The 14943-nt window shown below is 48.0% G+C and overlaps 1 protein-coding gene across 1 annotated transcript; it reads left to right on the top strand.

The window, feature by feature from the left end:
* Positions 1–12235: 12235 nt before the first annotated feature.
* On the top strand, positions 12236–14565 carry LOC125481698 (FACT complex subunit SSRP1-like). Its single transcript, XM_048593580.1, has 2 exons — positions 12236–12858; positions 14257–14565. The coding sequence occupies exons 1-2, from the start codon at positions 12799–12801 to the stop codon at positions 14563–14565; spliced, it is 369 nt and encodes a 122-aa protein (XP_048449537.1). The 5' UTR covers positions 12236–12798.
* The last annotated feature ends 378 nt before the right edge of the window (positions 14566–14943 follow it).

Raw genomic sequence — 14943 nt, 5'->3', positions numbered from 1 at the left:
CCTTAACAATCTGATATATTTCAATGAGATCCCCTCTCATTCCTTTAACCTCCAGTGAGCACAGTCCCAACCTGTTTAACCTTTGCTCAGAAGACAGTCCCTCCATCGCGGAGATCATCCCAGTGAACCTTCTCTGAACTGCCTCCAATGAAATGCTATCTTTCCTTAAATAAGGGGACCTAACCTGCTCACAGTGCTCCAGATGTAGTCTCCCCAGCACCTTGTACAGCTACAGTAAGACTTCCCTTCTCTCATACACCAACCACCTTTAAAATAAGGGCCAAATTCCATGACCCTTCCCGATTCCCTGTGTGCTAGCTTTCGGGGTACAAGTCCCTTTGTGTTGCAGCCTTCTGCAGATTTTCTCTATTTAAATAATACTCTGTTCTTTTGTCCTCCCTTCCAAAGTGAACACCTTCACATTATCCCACATTGTACTCCATTTGCCAACTTTTTTGCCCACTTACTTAAGCTATCAATAGCTCCCTTAAACTGTTTGTATCCCTCTCATAACTTTTCTTCACCAACTGGGCGAGTGTTCTCTGTAAATTTGGCTGCAGGACACTCACTCACTTTCTCCAAGTCATTAATATACATTGTCAACAGTTGCGGTCACGGCACTGATCCCTGTGGAACAGGGCACTAGTTGCCAACTGGAAAAAGAACCCCTTATCCCCACACGCAGTTCCTTGCCCATGAGCCAATTCTCAATCCATTGCAATGGACTACCTCCAACTCTGTGGGCTCTTATCTTACGCCTGAACCTTCTGTGAGCTACCTTGTCAAACGCCTTCTAGAAGCTCAAATACAACACGTCTACTGGTTGGTCCCCCTCTATCCCACTCTGGTTGAAACTTCCCCAAAACAAAAACTGATAAATTGGTTAGCCATGACTCGCTTGTCACAGAGCCACATGGGCTCTGATTAATTAGATTATGATTTCCTGAATGTTCTGCTATTACTTCCTTAGTAATTGATTCTGACCAATGGCAGGCTAATCAGCTTTTTGCCCCCCTCCCTTTTCGAATAGGGGTGTCCTTTTGGCAGTTTTTAAAATCTTCCAGCACATCTATCCAAGGAGCTTTGGGAAATTACAACCAATGCATCCACTATCTCTGTGGCTGCCTCTTTTAGGATACTAGGGTACAAGTCATGTGGACCCTCCACATAAACACAGCGGCTACAAGAGCAGGTCAGAGGCTGGGAATCCTGCAGCGAGTAACTCACCTCCTGTCTCCTCCAAAGCCTGTCCCACCATCTACAAGGCACAAGGCAGGAGGGTGATGGAATACTCCCCACTTGCCCTGGATGGGGGCAGCTCCAACAACACTCAAGAAGCTCGATGCCATCCAGGACAAAGCAGCCCCCGCTCGATTGGAACCACATGCACAAACATCCCACTCCCTCCCCCACTGACGCTCAGTCACAGCAGTGTGTACCATCTATAAGATGCTCTGCAGAAATTCACCAAAGATCCTCAGGCAGCACCTTCCAAACCCACGACCCACTTCCATCTAGAAGGACAAGGGCAGCAGATACATGGGAACACCACCCCCTGCAAGTTCCCCTCCGAGCCACTCCCCATCCTGACTTGGAAATATATCCCCGTTCCTTCAGTGTCACTGGGACAGAATCCTGGAATTCCCTCCCTAAGGGACATTGTGGGTCAACCCACAGAACATGGACTGCAGTGGTTCAAGAAGGCAGCTCACCCCCACCTTCTCAAGCGGGGCAATGAATGCTGGCCAGCCAGTGACACCCACATTCTGCAAATGAATAGATTTTAAAAAAGGCATCAGGACCAGGGGAGTTATCCACCTTTAGACCCATTAGTTTGTCCAATACTGCTTCTCCAGCCATGATAATGGGATTTAACTCCTCCTCTGTATTCTTTAGTATTAATGGGATGTTCAAACATCTTCCACGATAAAGACTGATGCAAAGTATCTGTGTAACTCCTCTGCCATTTCCTTATTCCCCAAAACCATCTCTCCAGACTCATTTTCTAAGTGGCCTCTTCAACTTTGATCTCGGTTAACTTTGATCTCCGTTTCCTTTTCATACATTTATAGAAGCTCTTACTGTTGGTTTCTAAGATTCCTCTTCTTAGTCCTCATTTGCCCGATTCTGATTTTATCCCAGTCTTCGGGATTGTCATTGACTATGGCTGCCTTTGTTCCTCCTTTCATTGTAATTCCGTTTGTTTTAGATAAACACAGCTGTTTCAGGGTGTAACAGTCTGTAACCTCACGGCCCGGCATATCCCCCAATCAACCGTTACCATCAAGCCAGGGGATCAACCCTGGTTCAATGGAGAGTGCATGCCAGGAGCAGGACCAGGCAACCTGAAGATGACGTATCAACCTGGTGAAGCCCCCAAACAGGGCTACTTGCATGCCAAACAGCGAAAGCAGCAACTGATAGACAGAGCTAAGCAGTCGCATGACCTTTGCAGTCCTGCCACTTCCAGTTGCGAAAGGTGGTGGACAATTAAACAACTCACTGGGAGGATGCTCTAGTAAGATCCTTCGCTCTGTCCCTGTCAGCCCTGTCCCCACCTCCAATCCTCCCGCCAACCCCCGTGTCACCCTCAACTCCGCCACACCCTCCGCTCCATCCATGCCACTCCATCCTGATCACCCTCAACCCCTCCCATGTTCTGTCTTGTCACACTTAACCCCACGCAGCTGCAGCCTTCACTCTTACCCCATTACTCCGCACCCCCATTCTGTCCCTGCATTCCCCTAGCCCCCGTTACTCCAAACCTGCAGTACCTTATCGTTACTTGACCCCTTCACCCCCTTACTCAGTCATTCCATTACTGTGTCCTTCCATTACTCTTCCCACCCTTAAGCTGACAACCCATTACACTTACCCTGTTACTCAGTCCACCCATTAATATGATCCTTCATTACCATTACCCCTGTTACCCCATCACCTTTATCGCTGTGACTCTGTTCCTTCATTACCCTTACCGTGTTATTCTGTCCCAGCGTTACTTTTATCCGTGTTTCCTAATGCTTTTGTTACCCCTATTCTGTCCCTGCATTAGCCTTCCCCCTTCATTGGTCCAGTGTTACATTTACTCCACTATTACTGGAATACTTCCCTCTCTGACTCTGATCCTACATGACACTTACTGCTGTTACTCCATTCCCCCCCCCAATTACTTTAACCCTACTCCGTTATTCCATACCTGCATCACCCTAGCCCCCTTACTCTGTCCCTCCATTACTCGATGCCCCTCTCTATTACTCTTCCTCTGTTACTTGACCTCCTGCTACCGTGTTACTCTCAGTCTCTCTCACCTGCTTTGCTTATTCTGCTACTTGACTCCTGTCTGCCCCACCCACCATTGCCCACTTCCTCTCTCTCTCCCCTAGTCTCCCATTACTCTCTCTCTCCCACCACTTTTTCCCGTTCCTTTTCTTTATCACTCTCTCCTTCTCCATTACACCATCTCATTGCCCCTTCTCTTTATTCTTCCCTCCTTCTCTCTTTTCATTCTTATCTCCCTCTATCTTGCTCTTCATCTCCACCCATTCCTCTCTCTCTCTTTTTATTCTTGTCCATCCACATTTCTCTTTATTCCTCTCCTGCATTCCTCCTTCTCTCTCTTTATTCCCTTCCTTCCATCACTCTCTATTCCTCTCTGTTTGTTCAATTCTCTCTTGTCTTTCTCTCTCTCTCACACACACACACAATCTCAGATGCCTACCTGTGTCACAAAGCATGTCTCTTGTGGTCTCAGTCTCTTTCTCCAGTGTCCAAGCGTCAGACAGTAGGGAGTTTCTCACGCTTTAACGCACTGTCAGGTAGGAGGTCTCCCGTGTCCCACTGTCAGGAATAGGGAGTCTCCCGTGTCCCACCGTCGAGAGTAGGGTGTTTCCTGTGTCTCGGTGCCTGCAGCTCCCCGCTCTGTCCAGTCTTCACTGCCACAAACTTCCTGCCGCCTGCGGGGAAGACTGGGATACCCTCCAAATCCTCACCCAAGGGACCTCGATCCGGAGCAACAGTCGGAGATACAGCCTCTCGTTCTTTCGCCACCGCTCAAACTCCTTTAACTCTATCGGAGGAAGTCAGGGTGGTGGCCGGGGGAAGAACCGTCCCCGTACAACGGCTCTTACTCTCCAGGAACGGGTCCGATTTTTCCTCCGGGAGAGGGCGGATCCGTCCACATGAACACGGACGACTCCGCCCATTCAACAATAACCCCGCCCATTCGGCATTAAACTCCGCCCACCGATCGGTAAACCCCGCCCCTCGCCCTAAACCCCGCCCCCTCCCCCTAAACCAGTCCTTACCCTAAACCCCGCCCACGCACCGCAAACTAACCCCGCCCCTCCAATCAAACCGCGCCCCGTCGACAAGACCACGCCCCCGAGCCCTTAAATTCGCCGCCTTCCACACGGGACACCTAAATCCCGCCCACCACGCTAAGACCCGCCTCCCTATACACCGCGCCCTATCGCTGAAGCCCTCTGCCCTCTCTTCAAATCATGCCCCGCCCTCTAATCACGCCCCTCCACCTAAACCCCACCCCTCTCCTGTACGATCTCAGGCTAAGCTCCGCCCAAATCCTACACACCCCCGCACGCGCCGGTTCCCGCTTCTACATAAACCCTGCCCCCTCCCGACTCCACCTCCCTCTAAATTCTGACCAATCCAAACACTTGCCCACACTAAACCCCGCCCAACGATCAGCCCGCCCCTCAAACGGCGCCCCATATAATTGCCGCCGTTCAATAAGCCCCGCCCACCACCAAGCCACGCCCCTCTAATTCCCAGTCCTCTCTCAAAACCCCGGCGACCTATTCACCGACCTCACTCTCTCCTTCCCTTCACCTCCCCAGGGACGAAGAGGTTCAAATGTCCAATGTCACCTCCAACATGAGGATATGGAGTGAGTGGGGGAAGCTTTGTTTCTCTGGCTACTGGGTTTAAAAAAGTAGTGGCCCCAAATTGTTTGGGGGGAGGGGAGAACCGTGCATCACGGCGTAAAACCGGCCAGGGGTGACGAGGGCGCCCCGCGTCAGGACGCACCCGTGTGACGTCAGGAAGCACACATGGTGCCCCCGAGACACCATAAAGCGTCATGACGTCATCACGCGACGTCTGAATGGCTCAGATGGGGAGGGGTTTAAAACTTTGCTGATTATTATTTGTTATTATTCACTTTCTTTGTGAGGAATTGATCCTGAGGTGCATGCTGTTAGAGATGGGGAGTGATTTACAACACACTCCACTCCATCATGGTTAATATTTATGATCAATAGCATTGGAATAACTGCCCAGAGCCTGGTATCCCATCACCCTATTCCCCTCCCCCTACCCTTTATTGGCATGTGCTGTCCCAGTACATGGGCACTGACCAGCCAGTTCAGAGCCAGTCCCTGCAGTGACGAGATTCTCTGACTCTCCTGTTTATATGTGTCAGCCTGGGCTCCCTGATCAGATCCCGGGTAAACAAACCCAATCAGGGAACTCTCAGTCAATGAGATCCACTTCATTCCCGTCACTACATCCCCCAATTTCTGCCACCCCCCCCGCCCCCCACCTTCCAGTCTGGCTGGTCTTAACAGGCCACAGAAGGGGTCATTTCGGTCGACCGCCCTTCTTCCGCGGCTATGTTTGAGCCCGGATGTCTTTGGAGAGGGTGTCCACGAATGCACTTGACACGTTTAGGGAGAGGTGGACTCCGCAAGGGAGTGGGGAGGTGCGGTTGAGTGCTTTATTTCCACCTCCAATTCTATTTTGATTTAATCCCTACTCTCTCCCTTCGTTTTCTTTTCATGTAAGTTACTGCTTGTTTACTGGTTCCTTGGCCACATGGATGTTTTTCCTGTTGGTGAAAATATTGAGTCGAACTGTTTACACAATGGTGTTTTCCTCTGTCCCACACACAAAAAAAGAAAATATGGGCCTGGTCTTTTTCTTGTTGCTTCTCCTGGAACGTAGCCCATCTCTTGCACCCAGAGCATCCCAGGAGAAATTCCTACTCTTCCTCAGGCAGTAACAGTATCGAGGCTGCAACATTAGCTGCATCCATCTTAGACTCTGAGGTTTCTTTGACACTAGCGGGAGGGGGAGAACCACGGTTTCTCACAGCCTTCCCAGCTGTTCTGAGGGGCCGGTTATGTTTTTCTCCTGCCCCTTTGCGAGGTAACAGCTTTCAGTGATCCACGTGTTTTTTTCAGGACTGCCTCACGTACCTGAACTTTGTACGTCACAAATGCAGAAATTGCTGGTAAAGCTCAGCCGGTCTGGCAGCATATGTGAAGAGAAATCAGAGTTGACGTTTCGGATCGGTCCGGTGACCCTTCCTCCTGCTTGGAGGATCTTGTGTCCGGCATGGGCATTCTTGATGTCATTTCACCCTGCCCCCAGGTGCTAGATCAGATTTAACTTGGTGCAGAGTCTTCTCTCCATTAGCAACTCTGCTGGAGCTGTCCCTTTAGTTACATGAGGGGTGATCCTATAATCAAACAGGAATAGGGACAGTTTGGTATCGAGTGAAGCTGTAGGCTGTTTCTGTAAGACTGCCTTCAACTTTTGGACTGCTCTTTCTGCCAGACTATTTGGTTGATGGATGGTGTGGAGCTATCTGAACATGCCAAGTGCCATTCAACTTTAGGAAATACTCAAAATCCCTGCTGGTAAATGACGTCCCATTGTCCTTAACCAAAACTTCCAGGAGTCACTCTGTCACGAATGATGCTCGCAGCTTTTCAATCATCAACCCTGAGTTTGATGAATGAACGTTATGCACGTCCAACCACTTTGAACGTGCATCCACAATGACCAAGAACATTGACCCCATGAAAGGACCGGCATAGTCAATGTGTAACTGAGTCCAGGGTTTACCCGGCCATTTCTATGAATGTGGGGGAACTGCTGGCACTAATGTTTTGTCCTTGTTGGTACTCTGGGCACTGCCCCACCGACACTAGTATGTTGGTATCTAATCCTGGCCACCTGACGTAACTTCTTGCCAATATTTTCATTTTGGAAACCCCTGGATGACCTTGGTGGAGTTCAGCCAGTATCTGGCGCGACCTTTCCACAGGACAGACGCTCTAGCTCCCCACAATAATATATCGATGTCTACTGTGATCTGGTCTCGCTCTAGAAAGGTTTCAGTTCTGTTCATGATTCACCCATCACCACCAGCTGTTTTAGTTTTGCCAGGATGGGATCTTTTTGTGTCCACAGTCAGATATTGTCAGAGGTGACCGGAAGGATATCCAGAAAGTTTAAAATGGGAATGCACTCTTCCGGGGAGGCACCAATACCAATGGTGTATCTGCCAGTGGGATGCAGCTCAAGGCACCTATATTTGCCACTTGGCCACCTGGTTAGGGTTCCAACTTGTAATTGTACACACTGAGAATAAGGGCCTACCGCTGAATTTGACCAGAAGCTATTGGCGGCATGGCCTTGTCTTTAACTAGGGGCTTGTGGTCTGTTACTATCACAAATTTACGTACGTAAAGGTATTGGTGGAACTTTCTCACATCATAGGTAACTGACAAACCTTCCTTCTCTTTCTGGGTGTATTTGTGTGCGGCACCAGCCAAAAGGTCCGGGACGCGTACGTTATCAGGCACTCCTCTTCTTTGGGCCACCGGTGAGCCAACATTATCCCTATACCGTATGGGGAGGCATTGCATGTCAGCACCACATCTCACTTGGAATAGTAGTGGGCCAACACCTTCGATGATGAAAGCTGCTTCTTCATTTCCCTCAAGGCTACTTCTTGGCTATGCGACCATTTCCAAGGCTGATCCCAGGTGTCAGGGTGCCAAGATGGAGGCCAGGTTTTGTATGAATTTTCCGTAATAATTCACCAACACGAGGAAAGACCTATGCTCTGGTACAGACGAGAGAGCCAGAGCACCTCTGATCGCCCTCACTTTATCTTCCAATGGGTGTAACCCGGTCTGGTCGACTCTGTAGCGCAAGGAGGTTACTATTACACCCACCTAGGGGAAACATTTAAGGGCTTTGTCTTTATTGATCTTCGCTGTTATTAGCACGCCATCCAAGTAAATGGCAACCTGGGGTAGACGTTGTAAAATGTTCTCCATGGTCCGTTAGAAAAGGATGCAGGCTGATGTTACCCCAAATGGCAGCCTCGTGTATTGGTACAAACCCGTATGGTTTTTAATTGTGGCGTATTTCTGGGACTCCTTATCTAGTCGCAATTGCAGTAGGTGTAGCTCCCCCCTATCCTGTGCCTGCTTTGCGTATAAAATCTTCTCTGCGGGAGATTGGGTATTTATCCACAAAGGTGAACCGACCCATCAAGCTTCACAATTGGCACGACCGGTGCTGCCCATTCCACACCCTGGGCTGGTTTAATAATTCCCTCACTTCCCAGCCTCTTGGTTTCTGCCTCTACTTTCACCCGTAAGGCAGGTGGCACCAGGTGGGCCCTCACAGGATTGTGGGATTGTTTCCTGGTCAATATGTAAGTTTGCCTTGGCTCCTGTGACAGTCCCTGGACCTTCCTGAAAAATTTCTGGATGTTTAGTTAGGACTTCACGCAGGAAGCCATTTTTCAATTGAAAAATGTGAGCCAATCAAGATGGATCTTTCTCAAACAATTTCACCCCCATCAAGCTTGGGCCTGAACTTTTTACTACAATCAGTGATAACTGCACCAACTGCTTATCATAGGAGACTGGAACCGAAGTCGTAACCTAATTTGTGACAGTTCCCCAGCACATCTTCTCAGTCTGGCCAAGGGTTTGCACAAATTTAAGGGTTGGAGTCCAGAGCGGACCTTGTTAAAGACTGGTTCTGCAATCACTGATGACTCTGTGACGGTATCAACATCCACGACAACTGGGTGACCATTGAACCGGAAATTTGTTTTGATTGGTCCAGAACAGATGCGATAGAGATGGAGGAAATGGGAGAATGGAATGGAGTCTTTACAGGAACCAGGGTGTGAGGATGTATAGTCCAGGTAGCTGTGGAAGTTGGTTGGTTTGTACTTGGATATTAGTGGCCAATCTGTCTGCAGAAATAGAAACAGATGTTGAGGGAGGGAAGGCAGGATGGACCAGGTGAAAGTGAGGGTTGGGTGGAAAGTGTAAGCAAAATAGATTAAACGTTTCCAATTCTGGACCAGAGAGGGAGGCAGCACTGATGATATCATTGATATACAAGACAAAGAGTTGCGGGTAGGGGCCGGAAGAGGACTGGAACAAGGAATGTTCCACGTACCCCATGAAGAGACAGGCATAACTAGGGCCCATGCGGGTACCCATGGCCACCCCTCTGACCTGAAGAAAATGAGGGTTGAAAGAGAAGTTGTTGAGGGTGAGGATGAGCGGAGGAGGATGTTGGTGGGTGGGGACGGTTCAGGCCTTTGCTCCAGGAAGAAGCAGAGAGCCCTGAGACCATCCTGGTGGGGGTGTGGATGTGTAAAGGGATTGCATGTCCATGGGAAAGAGGAGGCAGCTGGAGCATGCAAACTGGAAATTCCGAAACTGACATAAAGCATCAGAGGAATTGCAGATGTAAGTGGGAAGGGGCTGAACAAGGGGAGAAAAATTGAGTCAACATAGGAAGAGAAGGGTTCTGTGGAGTAGAACTCACTTATGTGAGGGTCTGTCCATGAGGTCCCTGCTCCTAGAGATGGAACGTAATTTACAACACACGTCACTTCATCATTATTTACTATTAAGTTAATGTTTATTGTTTGTTATTCAATGTCATTATTATTATTTATTGTCTATTATTTATTGTCCATTACTTATTGTTGGTAATAATTATTATTAGATACTTGTTTAATAGTGTTAAATATTTGTTACTGTTCATAATTATTTATTATTTCATGTTATTTATTTTGTATATTTTAACATTTATTATTTGTAATTCATTTCTTGCATATTATTTATTGTTATTTAACATTTAATTTTTTCTATTTATTGTCTACTATGTATTTGTTTATCCTTTACTAGGATTTACTACATCTGTATTGTTAGCCATTATTTAAAATTTAGGACGTTCTTACTGTTTTCATTTATATTTATTGTTCATTATTATAAATATTTATTGTTGCTTAGCATTGTTCAATAGGGCAGGACTTATAGAGTTAATAGTAAGGTCCTGGGGAACGTTGCCGAACAAAGAGACCTTGGAGTGCAGGTTCATAGTTCCTGGAGTCGCAAATAGACAGGGTAATGAAGAAGACGTTTGGTACGCTTGCCTTTATTGGTCAGTGTGTTGAGTACAGGAGTTTGGAGGTCACGTTGTCGCTGTACAGGATGTCGGTTAGGCCACTTTTGAAATACTGCGCTCATTTCTGGTCTCCTTGCTATCGGAGGCATATTGTTAAACTTGAAAGAGTTCAGAAAAGATTCACAAGGATGTTGCTGTGGTTTGAGGGTTTGAGCTGTAGGGAGAGGCTGAACTGGCTGGGGCTTTTTCCTCTGGAGCATCAGAGGCTGAGGGGTGACCTTATAGAGGTTTATAAAATCATGGGCATGGATAGGGTGAATAGTCAAGATCTTTTCCCCAGGGTGGGGGAATCCAAAACTAGAGGGCATTGGTTTAAGGTGAGAGGGCAAAGATTTAAAAGGGATCTAAGGGTCAACTTTTTCATGCAGAGAGTGGTGTGTGTATGGAATGAACTGCCAGAGGAAGTGGTGGAGGTGGGTACAATTAAAACATTTAAAAGGCATCTGGATAGTTACATGAATAGGAAGGGTTTAGAGGGATATGAGCCAAATGCTGGCAAATGGCACTAGATTAATTTAGGATATCTGGTCAGCATGGATGGGTTGGACCGAAGGGTCTGTTTCTGTACTGTACAGCTGTAGGACTCTGTATATTATTTGTTTATTATATATTCTTGATATTGTATATTTAGTAATTGTTATTATTTAGTGCTATTGACTTTTTAATTAATTATTTACAGGTATTATTTACCATTATTCATTATATTACTATGTATTTGTTCACTGTTCATTATCTATGATCATTACTCATTAATCACTATTCATTAATTATTTTTGTTATTTATGATTAATTTTGTCATTAATCATTATTTACCCTGCATTTATTGAATGATTTATGATAATTATTTGTTATTTACTATATTTTATATACTCAATAATTATTGTACGATATGTCTTTATTCATTCATTTTACCATTATTAATTATTTAGAATTAAGTTATTGTATGTTATTTGCTGATTATTTATTTCTTAGTGTATTATTTACAAATATTAATAAACACTACTGTATATTTATTATTTACCATTAATTATTATTTATCATATTTACTGTTTATTATTTACAATTAATGACTATCTCACGATTTGCTATATATTTATTTTGTTTATTGTTTATTCATTATCTATTATTTAAAATTATGAATCAATATTTATTGTTCACTTTTTTTGTTTATTTTAATTATCATTCATTGTACATTTGTTATTGTTTACTGTTATTCGTCATCTTTAGTCATTTACTATATGTTATTGTTTATTATTTACTGTTATTTATGATCATTAATTGTTTTATTTTTGTTGTTTATTAATTTTTTAATAAAATTCCGATATTCTACCTGACCTCTGACCCCCCAAACCTGAGCGCGGGAAGGAAGGTCATGAAGAGGAAAATAAACCAGAGGGACTACTCCGGCTTTTAATTCCACTTTAAGTGATGAGGAGAAAGAACCAGAGTGAGAGAGAGAAAGAAATAGATAAAATGTACAAAAAAAAACTTTTTATAAATGTTCCCTCGAGCCTAAACCCGCTGTTCAGTTTCCGGTTCCGGTCTGGGGCCGCGCTTCTGTCACCCTTTGTGTTGGGTGAGCCGCCTGCATTAGTTTCCGGTTCCGGTCTGGGGCGGCGCTTCGGTGACCATCTGTGTTGGGTGAGCCGCCTGCATTAGTTTCCGGTTCCGGTCCCGCGCTCATGTGACCCCCATCGTGTTTACGGCCGGGAGGTCGGCGGTTTCTGGTTCCGGTCCGCTCTTGGCGCTCACGTGGTGCCGGCGGGTAGAAGCGGGAGCGGGACAGTTCCGGGCCGAGTGGCAGCGTCTCCTCCTGCATCGTCTGGGTCTGGGGGAGGGGGTGTCTTGTTGGCTCGGGGTGGGACAGCTCGGGGAGGAGGGCAGTGTCTGGGGGAGAAGGGTACAAACGGCTGGCTTTGGGCAGGCCCTCCCCGGGCGAGAGGGGGTCACTTGGCCCGGCGGGCGGCGACCTCGCCACCCCCTCCCGAGAGGGGGGGGTCACTAGGCCCTCCCCGGGCCAGAGGGGGTCACTAGGCCAGAGGGGGTCACCAGGCCCTCCCCAGGCCAGAGGGTGTACCAGGCCCAGCAGGAGGAGGCCTCCGGGCCACTGAGCCGAGAGGCGCAGGGAGACCGGGAACCCAGTGTTTTGGAGCAGGGGCTTGCCCAGGATCGGACAGTCTCCGTTGGCTGACCAGCAGGTGCTTAGAGCCCAGGCAGAGAAAGACCGTTTGTAGTTGGGTGCCCAGTGGGAGAGAGACAGACCGGGGATCGTTGGGTGCCCAGTGGGAGAGAGACAGACCGGGGATCGTTGGGTGCCCAGTGGGAGAGAGACAAACAGGCCTTTGGTTTGCAGCCAAGGAGGCCCTCGGGCAAAAGGTCACCAGTGAAAGGAGCAGGTAGCAGCCGCTGCCCAGTGCCCGCTGCTGCTACTCTGTCAACGTTGCAGCCCAACAGCCCGGCCGGCGAGGTGAGCCAGCGATCGCCCAGCCGGCAGCCTGACTGTACAGCTGCTGATACGAGGTGGGACCCTCTCCCATATAGGGCAACATGGCGAGCTCTGACATCCTCGAATACAATGACATCTACCAGGAGCTGAAAGGAACAATGGTATGTACTCGCAAGATGGGGAGGGGGGGGTTGGTGTCTGGAGAGGAAACCTCAACGTCAGGACTGTACAGAAATGAGTACCTGCCTTTGGTGGGAGGAGGTGGTTGAAGATACAGTGATAGGGTGAAACAGGGTGATATTCGATGGGGGGCGCGGTACGATATTAGATTTTTTTTTTTGGATTCATTGATGGGATGTGGGCATGACTGGCTGGGTCAGCATTTGTTGCCTGATCCTAATTGTTGAGAGTCAACCACATTGCTGTGGGTCTGGAGTCATACGTAGGCCAGACCAGGTGAGGATGGCAGATTTCTTTCCCTGAAGGAGACTAGAGAACCGGATGAACCACCATCTGCTGTCGCAGGATTTGACTCCAGGTCTCCGGATGAATTGGCTCACGATACTACCACTAGGTCATCACCTCCCTTTGAATGGGGAATGGGGTCACATCTGCCCTTGGTGTGGTGAGATCCCTGAGCTGGAAATTTGCACAATGACCACCTCCTGATCTCTGTCCCATAGTCTCCTCTCAGCACCCTACCCCACTCCAGGGGAGACCCCTCATGATACTGAACATCTCCCCCTAAGCCTTCTGTGCTCGACGGAAAACCCTATCAGAGAGGCTGCACGTGACCTGAAGTCATACAGGTGTACAGCATAGAAACAGACCCTTCAGCCCAACTCGTCCACACTGACCAGTTATCCTAAATTAATCTGGTCCTATTTGCCAGCATTTGGCCCATATTCCTCTAAGCCCTTCCTTTTCATATACCCATCCTGATGCCTTTTAAATGTTGTCATTGTACCAGCCTCCACCACTTCCTCTGGCAGCTCATTCCATACACGCGCCACCCTCTGTGTGGAAAAAGTTGCCCCTTAGGTCCCTTTTAACTCTTTCTCCTCCCACCTTAAACCAATGCCCCTCCAGTTTTGGAGACCCCCACCCTGGGGAAAAGACCTTGTCTATTTACCCTATCGATGCCCCTCGTGATTTTATAAACCTCTATAAGGTCACCCCTCAGCCTCCAACACTCCAGGGAAAATAGCCCTAGCCTATTCAGCCTCTCCCTGTAGCTCAAACCTTCCAAACCTGGCAATATCCTTGTAAATCTTTTCTGAACCCTTTCAAGTTTCACACCATCCTTCCTATAGCAGGGAGACCAGAACTGAATGCAGTATTCCAAAATTGGGCTCATCAGTGTCCTGTACAGCTGTAACATAATCTCCCAACCGCTATATTTGCTCGATTCATGGAACAATAAAGGCCAGCATACCAAACACCACCTTCACTGCCCTGCCTGAAGTCTCTTACTTCCTGGTGGTGAGGGTGAGGAGGGAGATCTCTGTAAAGGATTGTGTTGTAACCTGTGAGCTGTTGCTACTCCCAACCCCATGCAGATCGATGGACGCCTGCGTCTGAGCCGTCAGACAATTGTCTTTAAGAACAGTAAGACCGGGAAAGTGGACAGTGTCCAAGCCTCAGACGTCAGTGATGGCGTGTGGCGTCGTGTTGCCAGGGGTTATGGCATCAGGCTCCAACTGAAGAATGGCAACCTCTGCAAGTTTGATGGATTCCGGGAAGGGGTGAGTGTGGAAAGACAGACCAAGCCTGAGGCTATCGGGAAGGAGAATCTCCCTCCTGGCCCCTCTTTCTCCACCCCCCACCCAGCCACCTCTGGTCAGGAGAGCACTCGAATTCTGTCTTGACAACTTGTTTTCCTGCCTGCAGTCACACCACTCAACCCATTGCATCTATCCCTGTGCTCGCTGATCTTAGAGCTGATCTCTTGTCCTGCTCCATCTGCCCCACTCCCTCCCTCAACCACGCATGTGAGTAGGTGCACAGTATCCCCCACCTCCCCCAAAGTGTTAGCTAACGGAGGGATATAGAGACCGGAACCGTACACAGTGCTCCCAGTGTGGGTCTAACTGAGGGATATAGAGACCGGAACTGTGCACGGTGCTCCCAGTGTGCTCTCAGCAAACAGCCATCTGTACTTGCTGGTCACTATCTTCTGTCTCTCTCTGTCTCTCTCTGTCTGTCTCTCTCTGTCTCTCTCTGTCTCTCTCTGTCTCTCTCTGTCT

This window comes from Rhincodon typus, unplaced genomic scaffold (assembly GCF_021869965.1).
Source record: "Rhincodon typus isolate 14 unplaced genomic scaffold, sRhiTyp1.1 hic_rhity00003169, whole genome shotgun sequence".
NCBI classification, from domain to species: Eukaryota; Metazoa; Chordata; class Chondrichthyes; order Orectolobiformes; family Rhincodontidae; genus Rhincodon; species Rhincodon typus.
This window is presented reverse-complemented; position numbering and strand designations above follow the sequence as displayed.